General features: G+C 37.4%; 1 protein-coding gene across 2 annotated transcripts in view; it reads left to right on the top strand.

Moving 5' to 3' along the window:
* holn1 (CD2 antigen cytoplasmic tail-binding protein 2 homolog holn1) overlaps window positions 1–14,624 on the top strand; it is a 34,444-nt gene extending 19,820 nt beyond the window's left edge. For both annotated transcript variants that reach the window (XM_081768037.1, XM_081768038.1), the window contains exons 4-7: window positions 664–817; window positions 3,619–3,794; window positions 6,211–6,409; window positions 14,053–14,624. In XM_081768037.1, coding sequence (XP_081624163.1) covers window positions 664–817; window positions 3,619–3,794; window positions 6,211–6,409; window positions 14,053–14,237 — 714 coding nt within the window. In that variant the 3' untranslated portion in view covers window positions 14,238–14,624. The remainder of the gene's footprint in view (window positions 1–663; window positions 818–3,618; window positions 3,795–6,210; window positions 6,410–14,052) is intronic.
* The last annotated feature ends 1,098 nt before the right edge of the window (window positions 14,625–15,722 follow it).

Here is a 15,722-nt window from a genome sequence, read left to right as displayed (position 1 = left end):
AATTGGAAAGTTTTGTCCTTTTTCATCCTGTAGAACAAATGTAAGGTGGTATTTTATTTGCTGAAACATATGGAAATTAAAATTAAATAAGATTTTAAATATTTTTTAAATCTGTTAATTATTAAGTTAGAAATTATTATCATTATTATTATTAAGTATTCTGCCTTTCGGCAGGTCCTGGCACTAATGAGGATTTTTTTTTTCCAATTTTAGATTTTGGCCTGGAAATGTTTCTTCCACTTTTGTCGATCTTCAGCTTCCTCTTTTAACTCCCAATATTTTCTTATATCTTTCAAATATCGATCAGCTGTGTTCTTCTTCTTCCTATTCCTCGCTTCCCTTCCATCTTTCCTTCTATGGCGGTGTGAAGAAGACAATTTCTTCGCAAGATGTGTCCAATCCAATTTACCCTTTCTACGAAGGATGGTGGCTAGAAGTGTCCTCTTTTCTTCTATCCGTTTTAAAACATCTTCGTTTGTTGCTCTCTCTGTCCATTTTATCTTCTCCATCTTTCTCCAACACCACATTTCGAAGCTCTCCAAATATTTCCGCTCGAACTTCCGTAATGTCCACAAGAAAAGATCACTCTTAACTAGCAGTCTCAATAGAAATTATTATGAGATGTTAATTACACTTAGAACTAAATGTTTAACACATTTTCAGATAAAAGCAAAGAACGTTGGGGATGAAGCAGCTGATGATGATTCGGATGGAGATGAGAGTGTTCCAACGCCGTTTGATGATATTCCTGTCTATAAGGAAATGCTGGAGCTAATGAAACCAGGAGAAACCGTTGCAAAATCACTGCGCAGACTAGGTAAAATGAAATTTATTTCTAAATACTTATTGTAATTTTTTTTTTTTCAAATCACGTAGTATCTTTCTAATATACACTACATATATTGGTTCCTTCGTAGTATTATTGCAATGTTCTGTGAAAAGTGTGTTTCAGAAAAAGTCGTGTGTATTATAGCATAACGTCATTGCTAAGGAGGGGTAAAGTATGAGGGACAAAAAAATGAAAACTCAAAATTATGAAATCTAAATTTGCATTTTCTAAGAGATTTACAAAATTTGTTTATTATCACCTTACGTATTGATTAACCTTTTTAAAACATTAGGCGTAGGTTTACTTTAAGAGCTATTACACTGATCCCAATGGAACTTCGGCTATTTATGAAATAAAATGCAGTTGCCAAGAAAGCTAGATAAGCTAAACGAAAAGAAATCTAAAAGTCGGAGTAAAAATACACATTAGAGATTTAAAAGCGGAAAATCTAGTATAAGGTTTATCGAAGCATTTAAAAGAAACAACACAGGGTAGAAGATTCAAAAAATTTATTTGAATCTAGAAATGAAGTAGAGAGACTGGTTTTTGAAAATTTATTTATTCATTAAAAAAAAAAAAAAAATGCTGTTGTGACAAAATGTTCACAGCATTGGCATGGCAATAAAAATAATAACTTGAGTTGGCAACCTTCCAACAAGGAACAAGAAAGGCACACAAATTGACTCCGCCATATTTTAGTTTGCATCAACTTCATCTGAAGATTGCTGACGTACTTGATAACGTGTTTCCGTACAACAGAGCTCTTCCTTTGGTAAGTCCGTTTCCTTTTTATTTCTTGATGTTTCTATTCATTTTCTTCCTGTTTTTAACCTCTATGACCAAGACTCCATGGGAGAGTCGAAAGCTTGGAAGTTTAAAGAAAATTCAGGAATTACAGAAATCTGCAAGTAGAATGATAGAATTCCTGAACGAGAATTTACATTGTCTGAAATCTTTCAGTTTAACGTCCCACGATTATGCTCTTTAAATGAAGGGAGACGATTGATTAAGGCAAATGAATTATTATCAAACGGTGGAATGAGAGTGTAGGTGGAAACGCGACTATTCCAAGAAAACCCATGGTTACGAGCTTTCCAAATTGAGTACACATGTTATCAATTTTGAATTTGACAATTCTGAAACCAGGTAAGTCGGCGACACCAGAATTGTAAAAGAGCCATTGAGAATATGTCTTTGTGTAAATTCGATGACATATTTGACATTCGTGAAGATTTCCCCTTTTTTGAGCTTAAGTTGAAACTGGCGGCTATTGACAGAGATGTTTATGCAAGAGAAATAATACTGCGTAAATAAAGAACAAATGTTACTTTATTTTTTCACAGAAGAACCAACGATATAAATGCATTTGTCATATCGCTCGGGCATACGAAAAAAAAAAAAAAAAACTACTTCACAGCTGTCTTTACTTCTCAGTTGATTCCAAAATACCTTCCAGGAGAACCTTCTTTAATGTCGGAAGAACATGGAATTCGCTAGGCGCTAGGTCGGGACTGTACGGTAGGTGGGCAAGGCACTCCCGACTGAAAGTAGCAAGATGGTCTTACGTTGTCTCTACTGAGTGTGGTCTCGCAGTATCATGCAGAAGACCAACACCAAATGTCCGAAGGCCAGACCGCTTCCTGCGATTACCACACTTTTGTTTTGTCATTGTCTGACAATAGCCTGCTGAGCATGATTTTTCCAACCTCCCTATTTCTGGGTTTATCCAAATTTTCCGCTAGCACTGCAGAAGCGCCAGCTACAGGATCTTGGTCGTAGATCACCAAATAGCATGTAGATGATCTTGCATTAAACTTTGCCTCATTACTTTACGATTTTTTGGTTGGAGGAAGGGGGGGGGGCAGGAAGGGAAAGATATTTTGCAAGCTCTCTTCATCTTTTTACTCCGTCAAAATCTGAAAATAAGCCCCATATAGATTCCTTTCGTGCATGAAGATTGTACTGTAGTAGGAAGGACGAGGGTGTTTCTTTTTAATTGATTATTTTCATTATGCATTGGAACTTGATTAGAGTATAACTAGCAGCGTTCACCCCGCTTCGCTGCGGTCACCCCGGAACGCAATAAACTTTGTTACTTAGATAATTTTTACTTTTTCGCTTTCAAGTGATATGATAAAAACCATAGAAGATTGCACTAATGTTAACATTATATCGCCTGTCATTTATGTTAACCCGCCCCGCTTCGCTGCGGTCACCCCAACCCGCCCCGCTTCGCTGCGGTCATCCCGGAACGCAATAAACTTTGTTACTTAGATAATTTTTACTTTTTCGCTTTCAAGTGATTTATAGCGCCTGTCAGTTATGTTAACCCGCCGAGTCACAGGGTCATGCGGGTTGCATATAAATACGTTTATTTTTATACCTATGATGAACTAATAACAAAGGATTTGTACGTATGGACACCTGAATGGTCAATTATCTCAAGACACTGGTAATTGAAAATTAAAGTGATATGATAAAAAACATCTAGGGTCCACATCCTAACAACCCCCCAAAAATGAAAGAAATCGGTTCAGCCGTATTAGCGTGATGAGCGGACAAAGGATTTTTTGTACGTATTGACACCTGATTGGTCAATTATCTCAAGACACTGGTAATTGAAAATTAAAGTGATATGATAAAAACCATCTAGGGTCCAAATCCTAACAACCCCCCAAAAATGAAAGAAATCGGTTCAGCCGTATTAGCGTGATGAGCGGACAAAGGATTTTGTGCGTTCTCTTTTATATATATAGATTGTTCCAGAATCGTTTTCTTTTTACCATCAGGTGGGAACAAGACAATGTCTGCATCGGAAAGATGGCGCAGAAAGAAGGCTGGAGAAGAGGTAGATACGGGAAATAAAGAACAAATGTTGCAGCTGACGGATTTGGCAAACACCGTGTTGAATAAAAGTGGCAATATGGATATTTATCAGGAAAGCTTTGAACAGATTAGTAAAAAGGTTAGTAACTTTTAGCTACAGCTAAATATTATTATTATTACAGTAACTCCAAAAAACGAAAAAGGTAAAAAAAAAAAAAAAAAAAATAAAAATAAAAATCTGTTAATTGTTCATAGGTGCTATAGGATGGATATTGAATAACTAAACTAAAGAAAATCTCTTATATCCTGTTATTTAGAGGTTAGTTTAAACAATTTCTATATTCGCTGGTACCATTTTCAGTTACTTACGTATGGTACTGTTAAGCTTTCAAAACTTTGTTGGACTTGGGATCGTGATTGGATGACATTAAGATTATGTGTAATTTCAGGAAAATGCCAGTTTAGTAAATAAAACTTTATTACACTTTAATATTTCAGATTTTCACAACAGTTAGTATTTTACATCATATCAGTTTCCAGGACCGAAATCAACAATAATGTCAATAATTTATTTCAGTTTGCGGTAGGAGTGTTTGTGTTCATGGTTCCAGCGCGGGCCGATATGTAGGAAATTATTTTATGGAGTTTTAAGAAAAAACAACACTAACATATACAAAGTGAGTTGTTTTCTAATTGAAATATCCAGCCTAGCCATCTACCAGTTGTTATTATTATGTCTACAAGTGTTCAGGAAAATATCAGCCGCATAAAAACTAGTTCCATGCAGGAGACGCTGTTCTTTTGTTTGTCAGCTCCTGATTGTACCTGAAAAGACTATTTCCAAATCAGCTTTAATTTTCTACACAGATTTTATATATTTAACTTTATCTTAAATATGTACGAAAGTGAATTAATGCCATCCAAGTTCCATCAATAAAGTGAATTAATGACTTCACACCAGATGGATCTACAATCACTTGCAGACGACGGCTTCTAGCCCCTCCCACGGAGCAGAGGACGACATCGGAGCAGCAGCGCCACCGCCACCCAAGGAACCCTATAAATTGGATGGACAAAGGCAATTCAGTACCAGTTTTCTGGTGGCCCTCCTCTAGTCTGCTACGGGACTTTAGGAGTAACCTAACCCCAGGCCTCTAGGCTGCTACGGGACTACACCTATCCTATCTCCTGGCTTAAACTCCTACGGGGCTCTGTCTGGGAATCCTAACCTCAGCCGCTTAGCCTGCTACGGGGCTCTGTTGGCTACTTAACCCGCCTCTGCTTGCTACGGAGCATTGGTTCATTAAATCCCCTCTGCTTAGCCTGCTACGGGGCTCAGGGGAGATCCTGTCTGTGACCTTATGGTCAAAGACTACCTATTTCTAACCTTTCATATTAGAGAGATTATTTGTATAGTAGTTTCTGAAAACACTTTTATAGTGGAAGCTTTTATAATAAAACTGGTAGTGGGAGTCGATTCCGGACGCTCTTTTTATTAAATGCTCTACCTACAACCTATATGAGACAAAGTTTTACAATATATATAAATTGTGTTTCTTTGTTAGAACAGGAAGAACATATAACTTCGAAACAGGAAAATACGTAATATTTCTTTAACGGTTATTTCTTCGAAAGACCAAATGCAACACAGTTTTGAGAGTGGGAGATTTCACGTACGTTTTTCTTTGAGGGTTATATTAGAAGACAGGATCCTCACATGTCCTCGATTTAGCATATACAGAACTCATTGTAAAAATTATCAGCGAATGCCGATCAGTTCGAATTAATCTCTAAATGAATCAGTGTAAGGGAAAGTTTTCTATATTTTTAGGTATATGTATGTTAACTTTCCATTTGTTACAATTATATATATATATATATATAGGGTGAACCTGAAAGATGTGCACAAACTCTGGGAAGTGATTCTTGACGTAAAAGAAGACGAAAGGTCGTCTTACACGTTGTCGAATTCCGCGTCGTGTATGAGTGACAGGACATCCAACTTAGAATCAACAGTCTAATCCGATAATTGGGACGGAACAGAAAGATATGCACAAACAGCGGGAAGTGATTTGTGACCTCAAAACTAGTGAAATATGGTTATGAACAGTAGTAAAATGGTACATTTAAGCAGTTGCGCAGACAGAAATAGTTTGTGCACATCTTTCTGTTCCGTTCCAATTGTCAGGATTCGATTGTCGATTCCAATATCACACCCCTGTCACTCTTACACGACGCAGAATTCGACCACATGCAAGAGAACTTCTTTTGTCTTCTTTTGATATCACGAATCACCTCTCGGAGTATATATATATAAAATTATGTAATTGCAGCTTCCGCCTATTTTATTTTATTTTTATTTATTTATTTATTTATTTATTTATTTATTTATTTATTTATTGCCTTATCGGAAGGTGGTCTGTAGACAAAAGGAATGCGTAACTGAGTGCTTGTGTGTGTGGGTGTATTGTAGAATGAACTATATGTATAATCCTTAATGAAACCATAGATGAAGACACTAATATTTAATTTATTTATTTTGTTTCTGTATGTAGATAGGCGATGCGGAAAGAAAAACATCGGCCCCGGTCATAGCTCCAAGAACGAACTATGACGATGCATTAGATATGTACGCCGATGACTTTGATGAAAAAGAGAAGGCCAGGCTACAAGTGAATAAAGAAGGTAGTGAAAGTAACAAGACTGATGCACACAAATCGGACGACTCCAGTAAAAAACAATCGTTAGAGTCAGGTAAACAGCATTTTCTCTTTTTCTTTTCTTTTCTTTTTTTTTTTTTTTTTTTTTTTTAAAGTAAAGGAGTTCGGTTTACACAGGGTGAACATAAAGTATCTCTCTGATATACATTACTAACAAGAAGTCTAAGAATGATAAAAGCATGCAGTTTGCTGCAAATAATAGTAAAACTCTTTTATTTTATTTTATTTTATTTTTTTAATTTTTATTTATTTTTTTTTAAGCTGATTTAGAGTATTTCCACATGCGTTCCATTAGTTGCCCTCAAAACATCCATGCGATGTCACATGCGAAGCTTCCGCGTTGGGGTCGGTCTTGTGTTAACGCATGTACAATCTGCACCTTATATGCGTATAACTTCAAGTGATTTTGTAAAATTTTTAACACATGTACTTCGGGATGTCTAGTTTACGTGTTGCGTAACACAAGGATTTCCTTGGATTTCACGTTAAAGCAACACGAACAGCTTCCACACGTTCCTCACTAATACTCGGTCTACCGCTTCTATCACGATCTAAAACACTTCCTGTTGTAATAAACTTCCTATATCATTCCTTTATGTTCTTAACATCTGGTGTCTGCTGTCCATATTTTTTCCTAAATATTCGTTAAACTGTGACGGGAGATTTTGTTTCATGATACCACAAGACACATTTCGCTTTCTGCTATGCTGATGCCATTATTAAACAAATGACTGTCGCTCTGCCGTCAGCTACAGTAGATGGCAGCACAGGCTGTGGCAAAATGTGGAAGTATCATAGAAGCGATGTTTTCAGACCGCATGCTTCTATTATTCTTTGTTTTTTTGTTTTTGTTATTAATGTTTGTTTTCAGGGACAGACTTTGTGTCTACCCTGTATATTTATCTTGTCTGTCTTGTGTCCGTTTGGCCAGGAAAAAAAAAAAAAAACTGAAGTAGTGTTTGATAGATCACCATCAGTTTTTGCCAGGATATGGAGCGTACAGATTGCGCGAAGAGTGTGGTAACGGTGCCCCGTAACATGTGTCAATGTTCAGTTGGGTGAGTAGATTTGAACATGAAAACAAACGAATTGAAAAAAGAACAGTTGTTGACTATCCACCTCTTGGGTTGAAGCGAACAATGCACATAGATCTGAGCGTATTGCTGAGAACAAAAGCATGAGATTCGATCAGTTTATGAGTCTAAAATCAGTCTCATTCGCCGCAATAACTGCAACAAATCATCTGTGTTGATCTGAATTTCTCACTAGACCTATCATCTAACGACTACGCCCTCTTCAGTGAAATAACGTCTCAACGTGGTGTTAATTTCCGAACAATGACGCCCCTCCAAGAGCAACTGTCAGAGATTTGGTACGTGGTACTCCAAGCGAAGGGTACCGTGCGGTCATATGAAAGCTACCGGAAAATACGTGGAAAGGGCTGAAGTGTAAATCATTTGAGGAGCTGCGGTGGCTCAGTAGTAGAGCGTTTACCTCTGGTGCATGGGGTTCTTGGTTCGAGCCCAGCTCGCGTCAAGTGAACTTTGTGTTGGACAAACACAGTGTGCGTGGGTTCTCCCGTTTCCTCCCACGTTCTTCATTCCACCTTTTTATTCATTTCTCATCGTCACCGTCTCATTTAGCCTAGCTGGCATAATCGTCTGACGTAAAACTTAAAAATTTCATTTCTAAATCATTTGAAAACAGATTTCGTATTTTTATTATTTTCACAATGTGCTGTATTATTATTATTACTTTTGTTTCATGTAGCTGTGTTTAACATTTTGCGTGTGCAGCTGTCTTTGTTCCATTTATTAATTTTTAGGCAAATACTGATACTAATAGAGCACCCATTTATGCTGTTTAGAGTTTCGGGTTTCATCTCAGGCCATATGAGTTTGTAGTGGATATATCGCATCCGTGATTGTCTCCCACATTGTCATTCCGCCAGTTCTTTAATAATCTTTGAAATGAAATGAAATCTTGAACTTTTACGTCCCACGGTTATGTTGGGTAGGCTAAAGGAGACGGTGATGATGAGAAGTGAATGGAATGGAGGAAAGTAAGAGGAAACGGGAAAAACCCGAGAAAACCCACAAACACGGTGTTTGTCCACCACAAAATTCACTCTGGCGCGATCTGGGATCGAATCAGGGACCCCAAGCACCAGAAGTGAACGCTCTATCACTGAGCCACCGCAATGCCTCTCTCATAATCAACTGTCTTCACGACCGTGAGTCCTCTTCTTTCTCTATAATACAGTACTGTGAATTGTGTTCGAATGTTCCTAAACCCTTAATGCAAAATAAGGTAGTAATAATCCGTTGCAGTCACACAACGAGCCGTCACAGCCCTTGAGGAACGTAGTACTTGTGGCTGTAGTTGTCGGGAGATGGGTCAGGTTTGTCAGGCAGGTAGACTCCGAACTGTCAAGGATAACACTACATAGACAAATCCACATAATGGTGCGCTCTTAACACTAAAAACAACAGCTGCGAAAAAAAATGTAGCCAAGACCAAAACTGTCGTGAAGAAATGCTTAATGTCTGAAAGTAAAATGTCGGAAACATCATTGCCTACGCGGAAGAAACACGCCTGCTTTGAATCTCACTGAGAGACCCGTGTATTATTATTATTATTATTATTATTATTATTATTATTATTATTATTATTATTATTATTATTATTATTATTATTATTATTATTATTATTATTGTCCCCGTCACGATCAACACAATTGCATAAAAAGGGACTGCCATATACAAAATGAACCCAAGAAGTATCATCCCTATCCACCTCTCATATAACATGTTGATCCCGGTATCACGAGTCGCTAGAGCCTCCTTAGCCTGCATTAACAATGAATGCAGTATCGAGGTGCAGTACAAGGAAGTGAGCTTGGCATAAAGACCAGTGTATTAAGTGTGTTTAATGTAAACAAATTCGCGTTAGCTTCTCACAGTGTACTTAAGCTTAAGAAGAACACTACTCATTCGTTGCTTCGCATCAGAGAAGAAAGAGGTTTTCTGGTGTATCTTAACTTGAACAACCTTATCACAAATTTCTTCTAGCTATATTTCTTTCAGCCGTAACCGCTTATTAAAAAGAAAATAATCGAAACATGAGACATTTACCAATTGATAGACCTGTTCTCGTTGAGTAAAACAAGGTGATAGCGGTAGGGGAAGATCCTCGTAAGAAGTTTCCGAGAAAATCGTGTTTCTTTTTTCGTGTACCTAAAAATGATGATGAACGAATTCCACTCCACCTATTAAGAATAAACTGATACTGAAGCAAACTCATATCAGATTTTTATACCATGACTGTAGCAAGATAAGAGTACATAGTGTGCTTAATGAAATTAATCCGAAGTTATGATTAAGTCTTAAACTTAAATTTTTCTTTAGTATTGTTTCAAGATTACTTTAAAAAAATGGTCCCAATATTATGTGTCGATGCTGAGAGAGATTGTGGTGATAGTGATGACTATGATAGAGATGATAATTGTGGAATGACAAAAGTGGGAACAAACGGGAAATCTCGAGAAAACCCACATATACGTTCACTTGGCAGGAACTGGGCTCAAGATGATAGATATAAATCGATAAATGGCATCGAATGGAGCAAAATGATATGCTTAAGTGCAATTCTCGTGAGTAAGTTTTGAGAAATGCGACGAACACTAATTTATAGCGTTAAAACGCTAAGAAGTATGTCGTTTTTTATTTTTTTTAATTTAATTTAATTTAATTTATTTTATTTTATTATTATTATTATTATTATTATTTTGTAAATTCTGCTGGAACAAATTTTATTTCTGTATTGTATTCGTATAAAGAATGTACTGATAATTACCAGATTGTATTAATTGTTACCTTTTAACGGTAACACAGATATCAGTTGTTATTATGTAAGGGAAAATGTGTAACAGCTTTTTTATGTCAGCCATCCTGAGCGATTTTTCTGGGTTTTTCTCTTTCACAGTAGGCAAATGCTGCGATGATACCTAACATACAGGCCCCAAGGCTCTTCCTTTTTCCCTTTACCCTTCACCGGAGAGTGTACTCGCCGAGGGAAGTCATCCCTCATATGTCACGGGTTTAAGGCCATAGATGCCGGCAATGCCCCAAAATACAAGTGTATCTGAATTAAATAATTCCTAAACCGCAGTGAAGTTGCTTGTAACATTTTTCCTCAGTTTGTTGTCCATTTGCCTCTCGTGGGTCTTGACCTCCATCTTCCTTGACTCTCATACATTCTGCTCGTTAAACGAACAGTGTCAACAGAGGGCAACACCTTCAAACCTTGAGCCAGTCGGAAACCACATGCTAAGATTGTGCAATAGCCACCAGCACGAATGAGGCATCATTATTCAGGTTCATATTGGGTTGTACGGCCTTCATGCGTACCTTGTATGTATTTAATATATTATTTTAATCTAATTTACATATAAACCCTGCTAAAAAGACAGTAAAGAAGATCACGCGATTCCATATCCTTTTTATTATAGGCAACCAATATTACTTTGTTGCTGTGCAGGTTGTATAGTAAAAAGGATATAGATTTTAAACGATATATAAATATCTTCATTAACGTCACCGTTACCCCGTGAAGATGTAAAGGATTTACACCATTAACGAGCTTCGGCCGAGATGTTGCATATCCTTGTATTGTAGCAAATTTCTTTTCTACTTTGCAGGTTGCATAGAAGGTAGGGAATATTATAGATTTTAAACGGAATATAGAAAATCACCGTTACCCATGAACATGTTAACAGATTGATTCTATTAACAAAGTCGGCCGAGATAATTACAGTAAGAAAAGCTGTATATCATTTTATCATAGGCAACCAACAATTGTATGCTACTGTGCTATTTGCATATAACTTAGGAAATGCTATAGATTTTAAGCGGGGTATAGATAACCACCACTAATGTCACCGTTACCCGTGAAGGTAGCGGATTTATTTCATTAACGAATTCAGTCGAGATTACCGCTCTAGTTATTCAGTGCGAGAGAAGAATTCAAAAATTCGCTTTCGTTCAAGAGTTAACGTGTGGAGTTGCGGATGTACGAACGGTACAATTATACAAATCTTACTGCGTAATCCTAATAATAACTAGTAAAAGACGTGTATCTTGTACACATGTGATAGTGCTGCCGATGAAAGGCAAAAGATGATATCAGCAGATTTGACTGAAATTCCCAATTATTAGAATTAGATTTCTGGGCTTGGCATCTATGACTGTGTTAGCCCGTCACGTATGAGGGATGGCGATCACACTATCTGAGGAAAGGGAAGGAAGGAAGGAACCGGTCTGGAACGTATATGCTTGGTACCATCTCGGTATGGGCCGGTGTGAATGAGGAAAACATCACACAGGATTTCTGGCCTGAAAAAAAAACTTTTATACATTGCGATCGAATGTCGCCACCGAGACTCGAACTCGGCAGATTCCGAGTTATCAGCAGGCAAATCATATGGCCATGGAGCATAAACTGGCAAAAGCAAAAAAGCTGTATCTATAATACTGGTTAGTTTGTCATAGGTAAGAACCCTTGTGATATCTTCGACTTTTAGCTAAATAGAAAATTGTGATTTTTCCAAAACAAGTTTTTCAGCAATTACAGTCTTTTTCCTTTGAACTGCAAAATGGATATAAATTTCTTTTTCAGTTTAGCGGTACTGAGTTCTTTTAATTCTTATCTTACGAAGGGGATTCGGAAAATAAGTTTCCCTAGGCGACTGTGGACAGAGGTGGAGATGCAAGACCAACAATTTTCCTCATAAGTACCACGTACATTGAGACATTTGTCATACCGGTCTATAAGCTTCAGAAACCTTTCCAGGAAAACTTCAGGGCTCTGCATGTCCGATTCCAAGTTCCTCCGCTATTTCATCGATGGTGATACGCCGGCTCGCTTTAATCATGTCATCCACCATCCTGACATTTTCGTCTGTAGTCGCCGTACCACGTCCTTCCAGGTCTTGGTGTGTCCAGCACTTGCTGCTGCCCCTTACTGAATTGGCTACATCATCTCCGCACCATATGTTTCGACATCACATCAGGCCCATAGACCTCCCGAGGCGGTGATGGATTTCTATTCTCGATACACCACGCGCCCATTCCAGACTTTCCAATGCTCCTATTTTTCCTATATATTTGCGTCTCTTCCTATATTTCCTATATTTTAACAAAACTTCCTATATTTTTGTAGCATTGCTACTTCCACTTGTGAAAATAGGGATTTTCAGCTTCATAAAACTAAGTTGTCATACTCAATAACGCATGGACTCGGCCCCTATTTACGTGAAAAATTGTTGTATGATGTTCAACCTTCTGGTAACTTCTTTAATCTTGCTGTAGTTGAAACAACAAACGCAGCAACTAATAAACGGTTTGATATTGACATTCGATATTTTTCTTCGACCAATTATGTTGTTACTCATTACCTGGACAGTGGATTTTTGGGGCATGCTACATCTTCAGATGTTTCTCAAGCTATTGCGAAAACTATTAACACACCTAAACTGCCTCATAACAAGTTTCTCATGCTGCAAAATGATGGACATCGTGTGAACGTGTCTCTTCGACGAATGTTAAATGATTGGTGCCATGATCAAGGGTTACCAAAGCTTCTGGATATTGGTTCGTTATTTTGCACACAGTTTTTAGTGCGTTTCATGATAAAGTAAAATCATCGTCGTGGGATATTGAAGATTTTTGTGTGGATGTATTTCAGTGGTTCAGACTGTCTGCGGCTCGACAAGAGGACTGTGCTCTTGTCAGTCAGTATTGGATTTAAAAAGCCTTTTGTTTCTGTATCATGTTCCGAGCCGATGATTAACTTTGTCTTCTGTGTGCAAACGCATCGCGGAACAACTTCCAGGGCTACGTAAGTACTTTCTGGAGAATCTGCCAGCATAAGATAAAATATGTTATGAAGATAATCGTTACAGAAGGATTAAACAATTTCTGAGAGATGTATACTTAACAACAATGATTTTCTGATGCAGATACTTTTTACACTTTCCTTGTAGTCGTTGCTTCGTACTGGTGAGCTGCTTACGAAATCACTAAGAAACTCGTATAAAATTTTGCAACGAGATAATTACCCATTTAGTTATATTTAGAATAGAGTGTATGTTCATATAACAATCGGTGTAATTTCCGTGACTTTTTTTTTTTTATTGCTACCTATTGGATAATTGAAATGTTCCTTTTTCACAGCTTCACGAAACCTCCTATATTTTTTCGTCGTGATTTCCTATATATATATATATATATATTCATTTGCATTGGCAAGCCTGCCATTTATAGCGGACAAGCGCTCGCACTACCTCCTTTGACCACGACGTCAAAACGAGCCTTCTCTTCATAGTTATCAGGCTTCGACTGAGAGAGTTCTCTCTTCTTTGCGCAGGCGCTGCGACCGCGCCATCTGCAGGATCGCAGGTGAACGATACCCACTTCGATCTGGATGTGTTGCACGTTCAACCGCTGTCTTGTTTCCCCATTTGCTGTTTGTTTTCCTGGGGAAACTTTATTTTTGGAGTTTCCCTCGTATAATTCCTTTTAATTCTGCTGAAATATTATGAAAGATATGTATGTTGTTAATGCCGTATATTATCATTCAAATGGTATAGTAATTTTTTTCTTCTTGTTGTTTCCTCAGACGAAGTGATGTGGGATTTCAAATGGAAAGAGGACAGCACAGAGGTTCATGGCCCACACACGACTACTCAAATGCAAGCCTGGGTGAATGAAGGTTACTTTAAAGGCGACGTGTGGGTGAGAAAACATGGACAGGAGGGACCTTTCTACACTTCTCGAAGAATTGATTTCGAACTTTATCTGTAGGGAAAAAAGAAAGATTTTATTTGTCACTTCTTTCAACACTGAAATGTGCATTAGACACCGAGCAGATAACACTTGTTTCGATCATGTTTCGATGAGGCATTTCACACACTTCGATTCGTCATCACTGTTAAAAACAACTGAAGTATACAGATATATTAATATTGCTGAGATTATAGTGTGAAATATATTGTAAAACACGTTTAATATTGTATATAATTTTTATCGTATACAAAATATAATATATAAAGGGTAATTTTTCTTTTTATTTATTTTTAAAAACATGCGATAAAGGCAATGTAAGAATAATTATTTTGAATGAAACTGGACTGTCTTTGGAATGTACCTGCCAGATTTCAATGATGTCTTGTATTAAAGAATTGAAATGTCTGATTTAGTTTCATATTTCAGTTTTTAATACCCGAGATATGTGTATCATGTTTAAACAGCCAGAACACTTCTGACAGAAATTGATTAGTTAACAAGGCGCCATCTTATTTGTTTTACTTTCTTTTGATACTAAAATTTGTAGAAATTTTGACCTGATGTTGCTGATTTTTTTGTACAGCATGTTTCTTAAAATCTGCAGCATTCTATTTTTCAAGAAACTGCTTTTTGGATCAATGATAATAAAAATTGTGTTCTTGTTCTGTGTCATTGTCTGATGTTATACACAGGAGAAGCCTGGCTACGTGGCCCAAGAGATGAGACAGGGTTCACACTGACCTTCAAACTTAGGCAATGTCAGAGAAATTAAAGTGAGTCAGGGAATGCTATATTGCACAGAAGTCTATATGTACGAACAGTCAAAAAGTTCCCGGAATGTTGTAGTTTTGGTGTTCGTGATATAATCACGATGAATCTTGTACCGTACACTCCTTAAGGTTGCCTAATCATGAATTAAACAAGTATGAACAGGTGATAACAGGCAGAGTAGCTGAACGGAGGTGTGTGTGGTGATTAGTTTGGGACAGTGCTGCAACTCGAGCAACACGCAAACATCAAGTTCATGAGCAAAGTGAATAAATCTGCTTCAGAGACTTTTAATAATCTTAAAAACAGTTTAAGAGCATCGGATTTTTGGCTCTTCGCATCCGACAAGTGTTGCCGTCTGGGGTATTGACGCACGTGTTGCTAGGTCACCCACAGTCGTACCCTTTTGGAATGCGGATAAACCCTGCCCACCTCCCACTGTAACAGTATGCTGTCTGCTAATATGTAGCCTCGAGTGTGTTCTTTCTCTACAATATTCACAGTCGAGATGATCATCTGTGTGGAAGGATGGTCACAATTCAGTGAGCACTCAGTGTATATCGTGAGTCTATAATTATTACTTGGTACTAGTTTTATTGTATTCCAAATGCAAGAAGTATGACTCATAAGAAGTATTTACATCAAAGAAAGTAATCTTATTGTATTTGAAAACTAAAGGAGACTTATACGGCTATGGGGAGACTGATTAAACAATGATTTTTTTTCTAAACCTGT

The sequence above is a fragment of the Thermobia domestica genome, chromosome 8 (assembly GCF_964235325.1).
Source record: "Thermobia domestica chromosome 8, izTheDome1.hap1.1, whole genome shotgun sequence".
Classification (NCBI taxonomy): Eukaryota; Metazoa; Arthropoda; class Insecta; order Zygentoma; family Lepismatidae; genus Thermobia; species Thermobia domestica.
This window is presented reverse-complemented; position numbering and strand designations above follow the sequence as displayed.